At 42.3% G+C, this 15399-nt stretch overlaps 1 protein-coding gene across 1 annotated transcript; it reads left to right on the top strand.

Moving 5' to 3' along the window:
• Positions 1 to 402: 402 nt before the first annotated feature.
• On the top strand, positions 403 to 15112 carry dlc (deltaC). The gene is made up of 10 exons (XM_051399641.1): positions 403 to 711; positions 1113 to 1355; positions 2004 to 2064; positions 2412 to 2669; positions 3526 to 3717; positions 6118 to 6287; positions 6406 to 6622; positions 11562 to 12300; positions 12510 to 12612; positions 13521 to 15112. The coding sequence occupies exons 1-10, from the start codon at positions 661 to 663 to the stop codon at positions 13524 to 13526; spliced, it is 2040 nt and encodes a 679-aa protein (XP_051255601.1). The 5' UTR covers positions 403 to 660; the 3' UTR covers positions 13527 to 15112.
• Positions 15113 to 15399: the final 287 nt, after the last annotated feature.

Below are 15399 nucleotides of genomic sequence, written 5' to 3' on the forward strand. Positions count from 1 at the left end.
GCACGGCTCCTTCCGCCACTGTAAGAAATGTCCGTTTGCGCACATTTTCGTGTCTTTTATTAATTTTTGGACTTATTTTCTGCGCAGGTCCGGAACCAGCACACAGAGCGACCCGCTGCCTGGAACAGAACCGGTTCTAGTGCAGCAGCTGCTGACTGTAGTAAGAACCCTCCTGCTGCTGCTGCTGCTGCTGTCTGCCGGGAACCTCTCTCTCTCTCTCTCTCTCTCTCTTTCTTTCTTTCCTTCTTTCCTTCCAGTGACATGAGGTGAAGTTTCGGTTTTAATGAGGACTCGTTCTTCAGGTGGATATTTTTTACAGCGTCCCCTCACACTCCTCCCCCCTCCTCCTTCCCCCCCGTCCTCGGTATAAAGCGGAGTTGGAACCGCAGCTGCTTCAGTCCAGAGTCCAGCAGCCGAGAGAGTCTCCATCCAGCCCGCCTCTCTCTCTCTCTCTCTCTCTCTCTGACTGCTCCTCTGACTTTAATATAGTGTGTGTGTGTGTGTGTGCGTGTGTTTGTGTGTCTGTGTGTGTGTGTGTGTTTTTTTTTATTCTTCCTCGGAGCGTTTTTACTCCCCCCCTCCTCCCCGCCGCTCTGTTTATACCCGTTGGACCCGTTTGGATTTTACGCACTGACCTTCCTGTGGACGCTCCGTGCCGACATGGCGCGTTTGTTGCTGCCGTGTCTCGTGCTGTTTGTGTCCGCGCACACGGTGAGTAGCACAGCCTGCACCCCCCCCAGGAATACATATGATCTGTTTTCCACTAGAGTCGCGGTGGTTTGTTTTTACTCTTCTGGGGCCGCGGGGAGGTTTGGAGACGTGCGCTTTTACGCGCAGCGCGCCGAGCTCTCCTCGCTGTTTTACTTAATTCCTGCGGAACCAACAGAACTTTTGTTTGTCTTTGGATCTCTAACTGGTTCCTGAAGCAGAGCAGAGAGTCTCAGGTGACCCGAGTCTGCAGGAATACACTGAGAACAGTCGTTGTGTAACGTTTGCAGCAGCCTGTGCACAATATCTACATTCTGTTCTCAGCGGATCTTTTATTTCACGCTCAGTTTTTTAACCTTCTCTCCCCCCTCTCTGTCTCCCCCCTCTCTGTCTCCCCCGTTCAGGCCCTCTCCTCCGGGGTCTTCGAGCTGAAGATCGACTCCTTCACCACCTCCCGCGGAGTCTGTCGCTCCCAGTCGCGGGAATGCCAGATATTTTTCCGCGTGTGCCTCAAGCACTCGCAGGACGTCATCAACCCGGAGCCGCCGTGCACGTACGGAACCGCGCTCACCGAGATCTTCGGCGCCGACTCCAACTCCATCTCCGAGAGCGCGCCCATCAGGGTGCCCTTCCACTTCAAGTGGCCGGTAGGTGCCGAAAATCACACGTGTTCTCCTCAAAAGTCAGATTTTTAACACCTGTAGTCCGGTAATCTGCATCAGTGGGTCGGACTCTGTGGGTTAGATTCTGTGGGTCAGTCTCTGTGGGTTAGATTCTGTGGGTCAGTCTCTGTGGGTCAGTCTCTGTGGGTTAGACTCTGTGGGTTAGATTCTGTGGGTCAGTCTCTGTGGGTTAGTCTCTGTGGGTCGGACTCTGTGGGTCAGTCTCTGTGGGTTAGACTCTGTGGGTCAGTCTCTGTGGGTTAGTCTCTGTGGGTTAGACTCTGTGGGTCAGTCTCTGTGGGTCGGACTCTGTGGGTCAGTCTCTGTGGGTTAGACTCTGTGGGTCAGTCTCTGTGGGTTAGATTCTGTGGGTCAGTCTCTGTGGGTTAGATTCTGTGGGTTAGACTCTGTGGGTCAGACTCTGTGGGTCCGCTCGGGCTCTGGTCGCTCTAATAACGACTTTATGAACTTCTTTCACTTTCTACATGCGGACGCTGAGCCATGAGAGTAACGAGAGTAACGAGAGTAACGACTGACCTGCAGGACTGAACTGTCATTAAATGCATGTGCACGTGCAACTATTGATTATGTGACGGATCTGGTCTTTAATTGATCCTCTGGAACTCTTTTCAGGGGACTTTCTCTCTGATCATTGAAGCCTGGAACGCGGAGTCTTCAGGACTCGAGTCTACAGGTAAACTACTGCTGCCGCTGCAGTGGCGCTGCTTCACCGCCAGGCGGCGACAGCGGCGCTGTTTCCCACTGCAGACACACACACACACACACACACACACACACACACACACACACTTGATTAAAAAAAGTCAGCTTTAGTGCAGAGGTCAGGTGTGAGGAGCAGTTTAAAATCTTGGCTGTTAAAGATCAAACTAATTACAGACAAACATAAACACTCTATAGATTATAGAATATATGATTATTGATTATAGAATATGAGTTTCTGCATTATTTTATGAGTTTGGACACATTTTGAGGACCAATAAGTTCTCAGTTGTCTCACCACGCCATCCCTCCTTCATCCAGAGAACCAGAACAACCTGATCAGCCGGCTGGCGACCCGCCGCAGGCTGACGGTCGGGGAGGACTGGTCCCAGGACGTGCACTTCGGCAACCAGAGCGAGCTGCGTTACTCCTACCACGTGGTGTGCAACGAGCACTACCACGGCGAGGCCTGCTCCGCCTACTGCCGGCCCCGCAACGACACCTTCGGCCACTACACCTGCGACGACGATGGGAGGCGCCTGTGCCAGGAGGGCTGGACGGGCGAGTACTGCTCTGACCGTAAGTGTCACTACCTGAAGCACAGAGTCTCCGGTGGTCCTCCTCAGACCAAATCCAAGTAAATGAGTGAAAACATGGCAGAATGACCCTTTAAATGTGTGTCTAACTCACAGTGAACTTAAATGATATCTGTCATCATGAGCTATTTTATTTCTAATCTGTAATGTAAGTTGTGATATTTGTTCAGTATAAAGTTATGAGAAGGCAAAATAATGAGCACCTCCTCCTCCTGCTGTTCTCTCCCTCCGTTTTTATTCCAACGTTTCTTCAGATTGGGAGGGAGAAGGTGTGTGTGTGTGTGTGTGTGGGGGGGGTTGAAAAGTAGGACCCTTGGCGCTTAATTTTTTTGTCCAGCGGCCTTGAAATTGTTAAGTCAAGCAGTTGTCAACGCCATCGCTGGTCCTGGTGGCTGTGGAGGACAAAAAAAAGAAGATCTTAGAGCTTCTGTCGTTTCCAGTGTGTGTGTGTGTGTGTGTGTGTGTGTGTTGGCTCCGTGGTCTGCTCCTTTTGTTTTGAGCTCAACAATGGGCCCCCAGTCGGCCCCCGGCCCGCCCGCTTTAACAGGGACACGCGCTGGAGCTTAATGTGCGCTGCCTTGCGTGAAAAGAGACGGCATGTGTTGCTTTTGTTGTGTGGGCCAGCTGCTTCGTTCACTACTTAACAAGCACTTGTAGGAGAGTGTGTGTGTGTGTGTGTGTGTGGGGGCCCGGGTGGGGGGGTTGTTTTGTGATTCGAACATGACACTCACACGCACACACACACGTACGCATAGTAATATTCTCTCCTTCTTCCTCCCCCTTTCTCCCTTTCCCTCTCTCTTCCTCCACTGCGTTCCCTGTCCTCCTCCTCCCATCAGCCATCTGTGCAGCGGGGTGCAACAAGGACCGCGGTTTCTGCGAGTCTCCCGGGGAGTGTGTGTGCCGGCAGGGCTGGCAGGGCGAGCGCTGCGACGAGTGCGCCCGACACCCCGGCTGCCTCCACGGGACCTGCCAGCAGCCCTGGCAGTGCAACTGCAAGGAGGGATGGGGAGGCCTGTATTGCAACCAAGGTGGGTTCGGCCTCCAAGAAGGGCCCGGCCAGTGAGGTCGACGGGCAGCTGACACCATCTTTATTCAACAGCTCAACCAATAACTCATTTAATGTCCAGAAAGAAGTTTAAAACACACAGATTCTGACTTAAAGCTAACGTTGTTTAGTCACCAGTGAGACTAATAAACCTACTGACCCACAAATGATGTCAGTTTAACCGTTGACTAACTAATCAGCCTGATCTTACCCTTTAAATTTTATGTTACTAATTTTATTTCCATCCCAGTCGACATCATGTCTTAATAGATATTTGTCAGTTATGTTACTGTTGCATAATAAAGGTAAAAAGATACTGTAAGACTTTCTTATTTATTGGAGTTATTTTCCAAAATGTATTAATTGCTTTACTTCTTTTGTTTAAGTTTCCGCCAACATAGCTCATGAATGCAACATTATTTGACAGCCGACTCTCTATTTTCAGAAGTCAGATATTCCCGTCAGCACATAAATGCACCAAACCTTTCAACTGTCGATGAAAACGCAACCAAAATTTATGTCGACTATAATGGAATAACTATTGCGAGCAAGTTTCAAATCTCTGCAAGTAACTTTTCAAATGGTGGTCTAATTAAATGAAGGTATTTGAATACTTGAAAATATGTTTCATAAATTGGTATTTCGATAAGGTATTGATAATTATGGCTGCAACAAGGCAAAACGCCAGTATTTTCTTAGTCAACATTGGCATTGCGAACAAGTTCATAACTTTATTTAATCACACATTGCAATTGTGTCATCTTTAGGTTTATTATTATATAAATTATTAAACAATAATCATATCGTACAGATAAATGATAGGCAGTACCTGCAAGAAAGACAGAAAGTGAAAGGAAACAAGCAACAGAGGCACCTGTTTGCAGAAATAAAATGTTAACAGTATGGTTTAAACATATAATACACATTTCTAGATTATATAAACATCTTGCGTCAGCAGCTTTAATATAAAGTTGTTTATCATCTGCATAATAGTAAATAACAAAAATGTTACCAAAAACCAACATCATCTGAAAAATGACAAATAATCCATAACCTTATTGCAATTCCAATTCCAAATAGATATTTTATGATTAGCTCTTTACACTATCCACATTTAACACAAAATTAAGAATTATTAGAATGTGCTTTTTTACTTTTAAATAAACCTTTACTGGTTATTTCTCAGATATAAACTCTTTCCTTGGTCCTCTTACGTTTTCCTTTTTCTTCACCTGATTATTAACTTGATCTAGGTGTATATCTTATGATGATGCACACAAGTATTTGCCCCTTAATGAATGATTTGGACTGTTTTTATAATTTCTGCTTTTAACTTTTTTTGTTCAGATCTTTTATTATTGTACAGTTAATTCTAACATTTGTCTTAAAGGCTTGCACATTATATTTACTCATTTTTACCAGATGGTTTGAGTGGGAGTGAAACTGCAGATGTTATGATGATGTTGAAGGGAGTAGAGAGGGGATGTCATAGTGTTATCTTCGTTTATTGATGTTTTTTCGAGAGGACATACAGAACAAGCTGGAAATCTGGGAGCTTGAGCCAAGACCAGAAAACCTTTAAAAACCAGGCAACACACTAATCATATCTAAACTAAACAGAACGTAACATATTGTTAAAGTTTGAGCAGACAGAGATTAAGCAGTTTTCTGGCTCTGTATTAACAACGTTTATAGGTAAAAATCATAGTAGATATAACTTAATGTGGATGTTAATCTTTAAATTTGGGCTCAATCACAATACTACATCACAGACTGTATCTGCTACTTGGTCACCCTCACATCTAACTTTCTATCAGACAAAGTAATGTATATACAAGTCTGAGATGTTCATACAGAAAACACATAAACCTAATGAACATAATTTGTTTTACAAAAATTCGACTAATCTCTGATCCTCCTTCTCCATGCAAATATCTCACCTTCATTTCTAAACATTTTAAGTGATACAAATATTGCTAGTAAAGGGGTGTATGACATATCAGTCATATAATGCCTGCAGTTTCAACACTTCTTGGTGAGTGAATTTCAGTGAACTTAACACCTTATGTCAATGTTCTGCAGACAATAAGATATCAACATTTTGCATACAATAATTTTAGCTTACCACCATCCAAAGAGATCAACATAATCTTCTGTTTGACCACTTGCTTTGCTGCCAAACAAAATGCAAACAATGTCTTGTTTAAATAGGTACATAGTATAGGAATCCCCGTTCATTTTTATTGTCATAAACTTTCACTAGAGTATCATTTGTGGCTCATGTTTACAGAAATCAAGTCATTTCTTTCCACTTGTAGCTGCCACTGCTTTGAGTTGGTTCAATAACCTAACCTTGCTGTTTCCTCCTCTTTCTTATCTCCAGACCTGAACTACTGCACCAACCACAAGCCATGCCAGAATGAAGCCTCGTGCACCAACACCGGCCAGGGCAGCTACACCTGCACCTGTCGCCCCGGGTTCACCGGCAAGAACTGCGAGATCGAGACCAACGAGTGCGACAGCAACCCCTGCAAGAACGGCGGCAGCTGCAAAGTAAGTAAACTCACCTGATACTTCATCAGCCTAATAAACTTCTAGATAGCAGCTGTGGACTGAGAAATCTTCATTTCCCCCCGCCTCACCTGGTTTTTTCCTCCGGTCTTTCCTCCAGGATTACGTGAACGATTATTCCTGCGCTTGCCCTCAGGGCTTCTACGGGAAGAACTGCGAGACCAGTGGCATGAAGTGCGCAGACGGACCGTGTTTTAACAATGGAACCTGCGTTGAGAATGTTGCCGGGGGGTACAGCTGCAGCTGCCCACCCGGGTTCACAGGCTCCAACTGCGAGAGGACGAACGACAGATGCAGCAGCAACCCCTGCACTAACGGTACGAACCACTAGCTTCAGTTTATTATAAAATGAGATAGGAGTTAAATATTTTTAAAGTTCCCATAAGTGAGCACTTAAAGAAGGTTTATTAGCTACTGAAGAAATGTTGGCACCTTAGTCAATGTGCCAATCATAAACTCAGGTGTTCTGGTTGCAATGAGCTTACAGAGCTGCAGATTTGACAGTGATATTCGGACTATATGTCTTTCTCAATATGAACACTGACACTTTATCACAACATTATACAAAACTGGCATCATGAACCAGACGCACCAAAACATGTCTGATGTAAAAACATCTTTTTGTCTTGAAGGAAATCCAGAATGTACTTACTGAGTGTTTCAAACATGAGCTTATGTGTGATTTCAAAAACACTCTTACCCACACACTTTTTTAGGACAGTCCTGTCGGTACTTGCCAGCTAGATTAAATTTTTACCTGAGCCACAAAACAACCGCCAAACCTCTGCTATGTTTGTGTAAAAAAACCCAAAAAAACAAGTTGTGAAGCTGAATGGAGACAGCCGATACGACTCAGTGATACTTGGTGCATTCATTCGCAGTGAAGCAGCTCTAGACATTGATGCGTCTCAAGAATCTTGGTCCTTGTTTTGTAGCTTTGATGTTTTGACTGAGAACGCAAGAATCAGATATTTGAATTGTGTTTGCTTTTGTAGTACAACGGTAAGATATTATGGTATGTACATGATCAGATGGAAACATGAAGCACTGCTTTCGGTATATGAAGTTTCCAAAATCTTTTCTGTTATAGCTGTAGTGGTTGTAGAGGTATTAGTTGTTATCAGCAAATAAATACAAACTTGTATGGTAGAGCCTCTTAGGTCATTGCTTAACTCATTGGCAGCAAAAATACAACAACTTTCCAATCAGGTCGAGTGTCCTGCTACTACCACTGCCAGGACAAACAATAAAGTACTGCTCATTGTAGACTGAGGGTTACCTAATCAGTAAGCCACTCTGAGTTTGGTTGAAGTAGAACTGACAGCCTTGTTGAGCAGCTTAAACAAAGGTAATGTCACTCAGTCAAGGTAAAGTAAAAGATAAACAGCATCTCTTTTGGTGTTGCACTCAGTTAAGCACTGTATGCACAATGTTGTTTTTGACATGACTGACTTGTCCGGGTATGGGACACCTGCATAACTTTTCTCTGGAAGTTAATCTGTTGTAGATCTTTACTCTCACTGACTGGATCCACCTGCTGCAGTTTAGATGCAGACATATAAAATGTGTCTCTTTTTCACACCATTCTGTTTGTGAAACCACTCTGATGGTTCAACGTGTAGCCTTTATTGTTAATTGCCGCGCTGTGAAACCGCGGTTGCTTTGTTTTGCTGGGTGACAACCTCTGCTGAATGCCTGTATATCCTGACAAGTGGATTATCAGTGAGTTAATCATTTATTTATATACCACTGTTCATCCAGTGTCAGTCAATATCAAACTGTTTACAAGAACAAGTGGGTATAATGATTAAATGATCTAACAGCAGAGGGTTATAGTCAAAGAGAACCAGTGAGTGTTTTCAGATATAAATCTTCACAAACTACTTCATTACAGTAGTTTAATCTGCTTGGTATTAAAATTCTAATTATTTGGTGGACTAAAACAGACATTTGGTTCCTTTTTTTTAAATTTAAAATTTAAAATGGTTGAGAGCTTCACATATGTCGCAGTTATGTTTCTACCAGAATATTAATCTCTAAATGCGAGATGCTTGTATTTCTTTTTATACTGTAACGCAGCAGGTGTCTTATTTTATCCAAAATTAGTGGCGTCATCAGGGGTAATACAGATGTACAGCTATGTTTCATCTGTGTGAAATTGTTATTGTAGGTCCATCTCTTGTTGCATTAAGTCATAGCAGTATGTCATTTAATAACAGCAATGAGCAAAAATATAAAAGGATAATGACTGCCTCGGTTTAAAGGCCACTGTTAATCGCAAGAACCAATGTGTTGGCGCTGATCCATGGTAGATAAAGTCCACGTACTCGAGTCAATGACCATCTTGTCACTGCACTGATGTGTTATCTCCGAAATACCAACAGTTAACGGTTAAGTCTGTCGATGTTTTTGGTCTCTTCATGAGAAAGTAAAGTTTATTCCTCTGTACGTTTGTGTGCAACCTGTGTGCAAGCATTTTCACACCGAAATTATTACAAACACCAAAGTTTTGGAGAACTAAGATTGCTGAAGCATACTGAACATAAATATTTACAGGATATGATTCAATCTTTGTGTACGAGGACAATGCAATTGGCTCGAAGTTCTGTTGGTGCACAGCCCGACCAAAATCCTGCGGGACCTGCAGCCGTCTGCTGAGCTTGGTTCAGTTCCAACTACATGAGCTTTTGAGTGGATTTGATCTTTGCCTGCATCAGTCTTGTTTGTACATGAAAGTGCTTTAAACCTCAGAGGGAGGTTCTGCTGGTTAAGCATGAAGTGTGAATATCCTGGATGTTCCCGGGAATCAGCGAGTTGTTTATTTTAACATGGTTGACATTAAGGATAGGAGAGGATAAAAAATGAATGAACGTTTATGTAGCAGCTAACGAAGAGGACATTACCCAAAACTTGAGGTCACTGTCAGCATATGAGCGCTGTACTTTAAATTGTAACTTTTAACTGTCAGATTGATCAAATTATGAATTGATTGCTTCGATACTTGTTTTAGGATGTGGAGTTTGACTAGTAATTGTTTTTCGGGTTTAAAGCCTCACATCACACATCTGCGTGTGTGTGTTGGAGGGCAGATAAACTCCTGGATTGTCACGCAGGAGCCTCTCAACAGGTCTTATCACTTTCTGTCTCACGAGCCAAACATTTCACTCTTTGTTGCTGTCATAAACAAGCCTGTTTTTAGCAGTAGCCCTGGAGACACTCAGCCCTCTCAGTCTGTTTCTCTACCTGGTTGCACTGTCGTCTCGGGCAGGAATCCAGCGCTGACGGCTCTATCAGGCTGAGAACCACTACCAGCGCCGGGGTGATCCACGGGTCATTTCTCTCTGGAAATGCCTGCACCTTTTGTGTGCCAAAAAGAGTGGCACGATGTTTTACAAGATAATTTAGCCCTCGTTGTGGCACGTTTTGCATTTAACTCATTTACTTTACAAATTGCATTCTCTTTACATCACTGCTGAACATTTTCCAAAACATGCAGTGTTTTTCATCAGCCATTACTTTCGGTTTTTTTTTAAGTCACCTTGCAGAGACTTGATGCAATAAAGTGACAGTCTATCTGTGGAGCACGCCAGAGTTTAATGTAAACAAAGTAAAATCATCCATACATGCAGCCACGACTAGGATATCTAATTTCCAGCTCATGAATGCACCATGCAGGTTGGAGTTTAGATCAATCAGAATGATTATATTCTTTGACCGAGTATATTGTAATGGTTAGCAAGTTTCAAGTCTCTGCAAGTTGATTTTCACAGTGAAATGTAATGTAAGCAAAGACTACCTGTAAGGAGAGGAAATAGTTAAACCGTAAACCGTATTTTGTTTTTCAGGACAGAGATTACAAGGAAATCTTTGGAACTTACAGGACATAATAAAAGAAACCCAAATGTATTTTTAGTGAACAAACAAGGCTGCATATAGTTCGCTTTCGGGTCAACTGGTCCAGACCTTCTCTATGGGAGCAGACAGATAATCAGGATCAGACGGCTCCACTCACAAAACTGGCATCAAACTTTATCACTGAATATTACAATTAAACATACAGTTATCATCGGCCTGCTGAGTGACGTCGTCTCTGAGGGTCCCAGTTGAGCCTTCAGGCCTCCCTCAGGTCCTCATTAGTGTGTAGAAACCACCTCGTGCTTATCTTCAATCTGCAATCATTCCTGCCTCTCAGTGAGCCCGACAGTGGGAAAAAAAGACCCTCATGAGTGCTGATGGATTGTTTGCAGTGTTGCAACACAGCAGCTTCACTGAACAACCAAATATGGAGCTGATTCAACAGGGTTTTTTTACATTGTTTAGCCTGCAGTTTGACCCTAAAATCAACCCTATAGGTCGTGTTTAAAAATCTTCAGTCACTGAAGGAGAAATGTTCCCTTCTATTTCCTTTCTCAGTAAATATCAAACAGACAGCTAGCAAAGATTGAAGTCACTGCTAAATCATGTCACAATAATCTTAAAATAATTGTAAGAATAGTCAGAAAGTCATTTTAGTTATTTTCCTCATTCATAAATCTCTTCAACATTTCCTGCATGCGTGCATCTTTTACAATAAACTTCTCCAACACAGAAAACCTCTCTTCAGGATGTTTCTAATCAAACACACATTTCTTTCCTGATGAGCGGCATCTGTTGTGAGGAAATGCTGTAATAAACAAATTTTTCCCCCTCCACTTTACCACTACATCCTCTCTCTCCGCCCTCCTTTCTGTCCAGAAGAAGTCTTCTGTTATGAACTCTGTCTTCTAGAGTCTAGAGGATTAAAAACTAAAGAAAATGAACTCAGTTTGAGTTTTTTTAGTTTATTACCTTAGTTTGAAAAATAATCTCTTAACTATGCTATTTTCATATTTGATTACAATATACAGATGTTTTTTGTATTTAGTCTGTTCAGGCTGGCAGAGACTCTCTGGCGTCCCCCAAAGCTCCATTGTTGGTCCTCTTTTCTTTCGGGTTGTAACAGTCTGTGACAGACCTAAGGGCATCATTATCCATTAGAAGTTTATCTTTTTAGCTTTATATTGGTGAAAAACTTTAATCAGTGCCGTCTTTCATTCAGCTTTTACAATTTCTTGTTAACATTTCTAGCATCTTCTGCACTGATTAGAGGTTATAGCATAAAAAATAAAAAAATCTACATCTTCGCGTTTTGTGATTAGATCAACAGAGCAGTTTTATTCTCATTCTCATGTGTTCTGTGTCGTAAAACTAAACCGTTCTTGCTCTTTCTGTCTGCAGGCGCTCAGTGTTTGGACCTCGGTAGGCGTGTCATGTGCCGTTGTCGTCCAGGCTTCACCGGCCCTCGCTGCGAGACCAACATTGACGACTGCGCCGGCAACCCCTGCCACAATGCTGGCACCTGCGTCGACGGCATCAACGACTTCACCTGCACATGCACACTCGGCTTCACCAGCAAGGACTGCTCGGTGCGCACCAGCCCCTGCGACCAGTTCCCATGTGACAACGGTGGCACGTGTTACACCCACTTCACCGGCCCCGTGTGCCAGTGTCCACCGGGCTTCATGGGCGCACGCTGCAAGTTTTCTGTCATCAGGCCAACTACGAAACCTCCTGGGAATGGCGATGCCCCTTCTGCGCTGATTGCCGCGGTTGCCTTTGGCCTGGTGACGCTGACTCTGCTGGTGTGCGCCGCCATCCACATTCTGCGTCAGCTCCGACGGGGCAGAGCGCTATTGGCCCTGTCCACATCAGTGAAGAACGACCTGGAGACGGTGAACAACCGCAACGCAGTGATTGGTGGGGGTGGACCCTATAACGGGAGCTTGCCAGGAGGGCCACTGGGCAGCCTGAAAGAGAAGGAGGCCTTCCTCATCCCGGGAGGACATCTTAAAGTCTCCAACAAGGATGCAGCACTGGTGGAGAAGGGCGGAGACAACATGGCCATGTTTAAAAACAAAATGGCAGACTGTAACCTGGCGAAAGAGGAGCAGCACCTGGCCAAGAACAAGTTTGATCTGTAAGCACCTGATAATGGTTTGATGGCTTTCTGTGTGTTTCATGTTTCCATCCTTTTTACTTTTCCTTTTCTTCTCATCCATTCTATGAAGACAAGTTGTTGCATGTTTGTTGTCTGTTATCTGATCAGTCCTTTGTTCACACACCTCAGTATCTCTGTCTTTGCTGCTGTACCAACCATCCCTCTCTCTCTCTCCCACTCTCTAACAGTAAGAAGTGTGACTCGTCCATCATCGTCCCTCCTCTCAGTTTTGCAAAGGACAGTCTGTATCACCCAGTGTTCAGTGTGGAGCAGTGTGTGTTTGCTACTGAGGTGAGGACACGTCTACCAACACAACCACACACACACACACACACACACACACACACACACACACACACACACACACACACACACATACAAGGCGTATTTATGGATTCTTTATTTGGTCCATAGGAGACTAATCTCTGGTTTGTCAAACTCTGTTAAATCAATTCTTTCTGGAAGAAAAGAGTCAAATAGTGCATTGAGTCTTTAGAGACTTTAAATGAGTTTAAACCCCACTTTGTGTTAATGATGATGGATTATTTTGTTATTGATTACAGCTCTGGGTGCACTGCAAAAAGCTTACAGGACTAGATCAGTCTGTTGCAGACAGTGGTCTGATAATTCATTTATTTTCCCACATTTGTCATCTTCAAAATAATGAGAGTACATAGACACGTTTATCTTTTTAAATAGTGTTGGAATGCTGATTTGAATAATGGAACAGCAAACCATCAGTCTCTATGTAGCTGAGTTAACCTCCAGATATTTACTTGAATAATACGTATCAATGACTCTGACTTCAAGTAAAAGATGCAAGTTAATAATAATAATATCATTTTTCAAGTGTTTCTTCCATAATTAGAACCGACCACTTAGTTACTTTGTGTGCAGAAATGTGCACATAAACTTAAAATACAAGTAAATAAATAAATAAAGAAATAAATGAAACAGGCCAGCAATAAACTAAACTTTTTGGGTTAATGCAAAAATGCTAATCTTTTAAAATCTGCTCATTTGTTTCTAGTGATTCTATTAACAGTATAATTGTATTAATTTTAGAGACTTTGACTAAAAATATTGTATTATTTCAAATTCATCATCCTGTTTTATAAATGATGGCATGTTTTTAACTTTGAATAAAAAGTATATATATACGCTGATGACTAACCACTATTTCTCTGTCTCGTTCTCAGGTATAACCTCCAGTTTTCAGACCGCCAGCGGAGGAACTTTTATGCTGTAGGCCTGAAACCTTTTCTGTGCAGGACAGTTCACCCAGAGGATCTATTCTACACACATTGTTTTATTTAATATTTATTACTGCTGCTCAACGGAAAGAAACAAAAACAAGGACTTCTTTTTTATTCTTTTCTGCTTTGATATTGACAATGTTTGGATGACAATGACTCTGAAAAGAGAGAGCAGTGGAGGAAGAGGAGAGGAAAAAGGAAAGACTGAATGTCTGGCATCATTTGCACTATTTATCTTTTTTTATACTTTAAAATTTTAATATAATATTTCTGTCTGTATATCAGAATTTTCTTTGGATCAAACGTGAACAAGCAGACATAAAGAATTGGAACTGTCCGCCAATCGGAAAGACCGGTGCCTTAGCTATGCTCCTTAATCACTGTGGCAACCGTTTCCTGTACAATTTCACAATAAGATGTCAATCAAATCGTCAGAGGACCTGCTTACAGGAACGGGAGACAGAACTTTTTATGTGAGGGTCAAACCTTAACTTTCCTACAAGTAATTTTTGTCTGAAAGCTGAACTGGACAGTTTGTGAGTGGCTTTCGATCTTCCCTCCGTCCAGTTTATTTTATTCCTTTGTTTTCTGTGGAAGTGGAGAATCACATTGTGGCCTGCAGCCTTACAATCATATAAAATGAAGTGCCTCTTCTTATAAAAAAAAACTGCAGCAGGACTTCAATCCAGGACTCTGGACTTTCTTATGGAAACCAGTGCGGGTTTTTAGAAACCTATTCAACTGCACTGGAACCAGCCCTTTCTACTGGTGATGTAATTTTCCATCCATCATTCTGTTCCATTCTTCAACCCAATCCCATATTCCAGTCTAAATGAGGTTTCATGTAAATCAGGGAGAGTTTGTACCTTAATCAACAATTAACTGTTTCCTATATTTTCACCTCATGGATTATAATCTACATTTGACAGTTTGAAGATATAAAACAAAAGTCAAATGCATCACAGCCTGGATGACGGTTCAGCCCGGCTGGATTCATCTCACAAATCAGGTTTTCTGTTTGTCTGCTTATAAGATTTTCTATCAATCAAAAAACTAAAAAAACTAAACTTGCTGCCTTTTCTCTCTCTTGCGGCCTTTATCAACCACTGTTGTCACTGTAAGCGAACACCTGCTGCCCAAGACTCAACCTGAAGTCATCAGTTTGAGTCTGAACAGTCACAGCTACGGGCGACTTGATTTAATATTTAAAGAAAAAAAACTTTTTTACAACAGTGAAGGACTCCAAAGAGAGTTTTTTTGTAATTCCTTCCTTTTTTTTACTGAATCTATTCGATACCAAAAATATGTGTCGTTTCTGTGTAGTCGTGTCTTTGTACTATCTTCGTTAATTTAAGAAAACAATGCAATGTGTACATATCCTCCATGAGATAGTTTTCTTATTTAAGTTTGCCCTTTGTAAATAACTTTGTATTTATGAAAGAGAATTGTATATATGTCTATGTTAATGTGCCTATTGTCTCAGTCAGAATCAAGAAATATATTTTTTCATAAATAAATTAGAAAAATAACATAAATGTCACTGTGTTGTTTCACATTTCTTCCTGTGTGCGTACACTGAGCTCTTCTTTTAACACACCACATATGCAACAGATAATAAATAATAACATTTCCTGATAAACAAAATAATGAATGAGGTGAAGACACCACAATGCTTTTATTAGCTGTGTGGAAATGATGATTTCCACGTGTCTGTCTCAAATGATTTCATTCGCTTTGAAGACGAGTTCCAAGCACTGTTAAGGAAACAGTGCTGTCGCATATGTCATCATAAAAAGGACGACGAAAACAAATAACATCTGGT

The sequence above is a fragment of the Dicentrarchus labrax genome, unplaced genomic scaffold, assembly GCF_905237075.1.
Source record: "Dicentrarchus labrax unplaced genomic scaffold, dlabrax2021, whole genome shotgun sequence".
NCBI lineage: Eukaryota > Metazoa > Chordata > Actinopteri > Moronidae > Dicentrarchus > Dicentrarchus labrax.

Coding starts and splice junctions, on each gene's coding strand:
- dlc (XM_051399641.1), top strand. CDS start 661: ATGGCGCGTTTGTTGCTGCCGTGTCTCGTGCTGTTTGTGTCCGCGCAC. Junction 3,718..6,117: donor AGGCCTGTATTGCAACCAAG/GTGGGTTCGGCC, acceptor TCTTATCTCCAG/ACCTGAACTACTGCACCAAC. Junction 12,301..12,509: donor GCCAAGAACAAGTTTGATCT/GTAAGCACCTGA, acceptor ACTCTCTAACAG/TAAGAAGTGTGACTCGTCCA.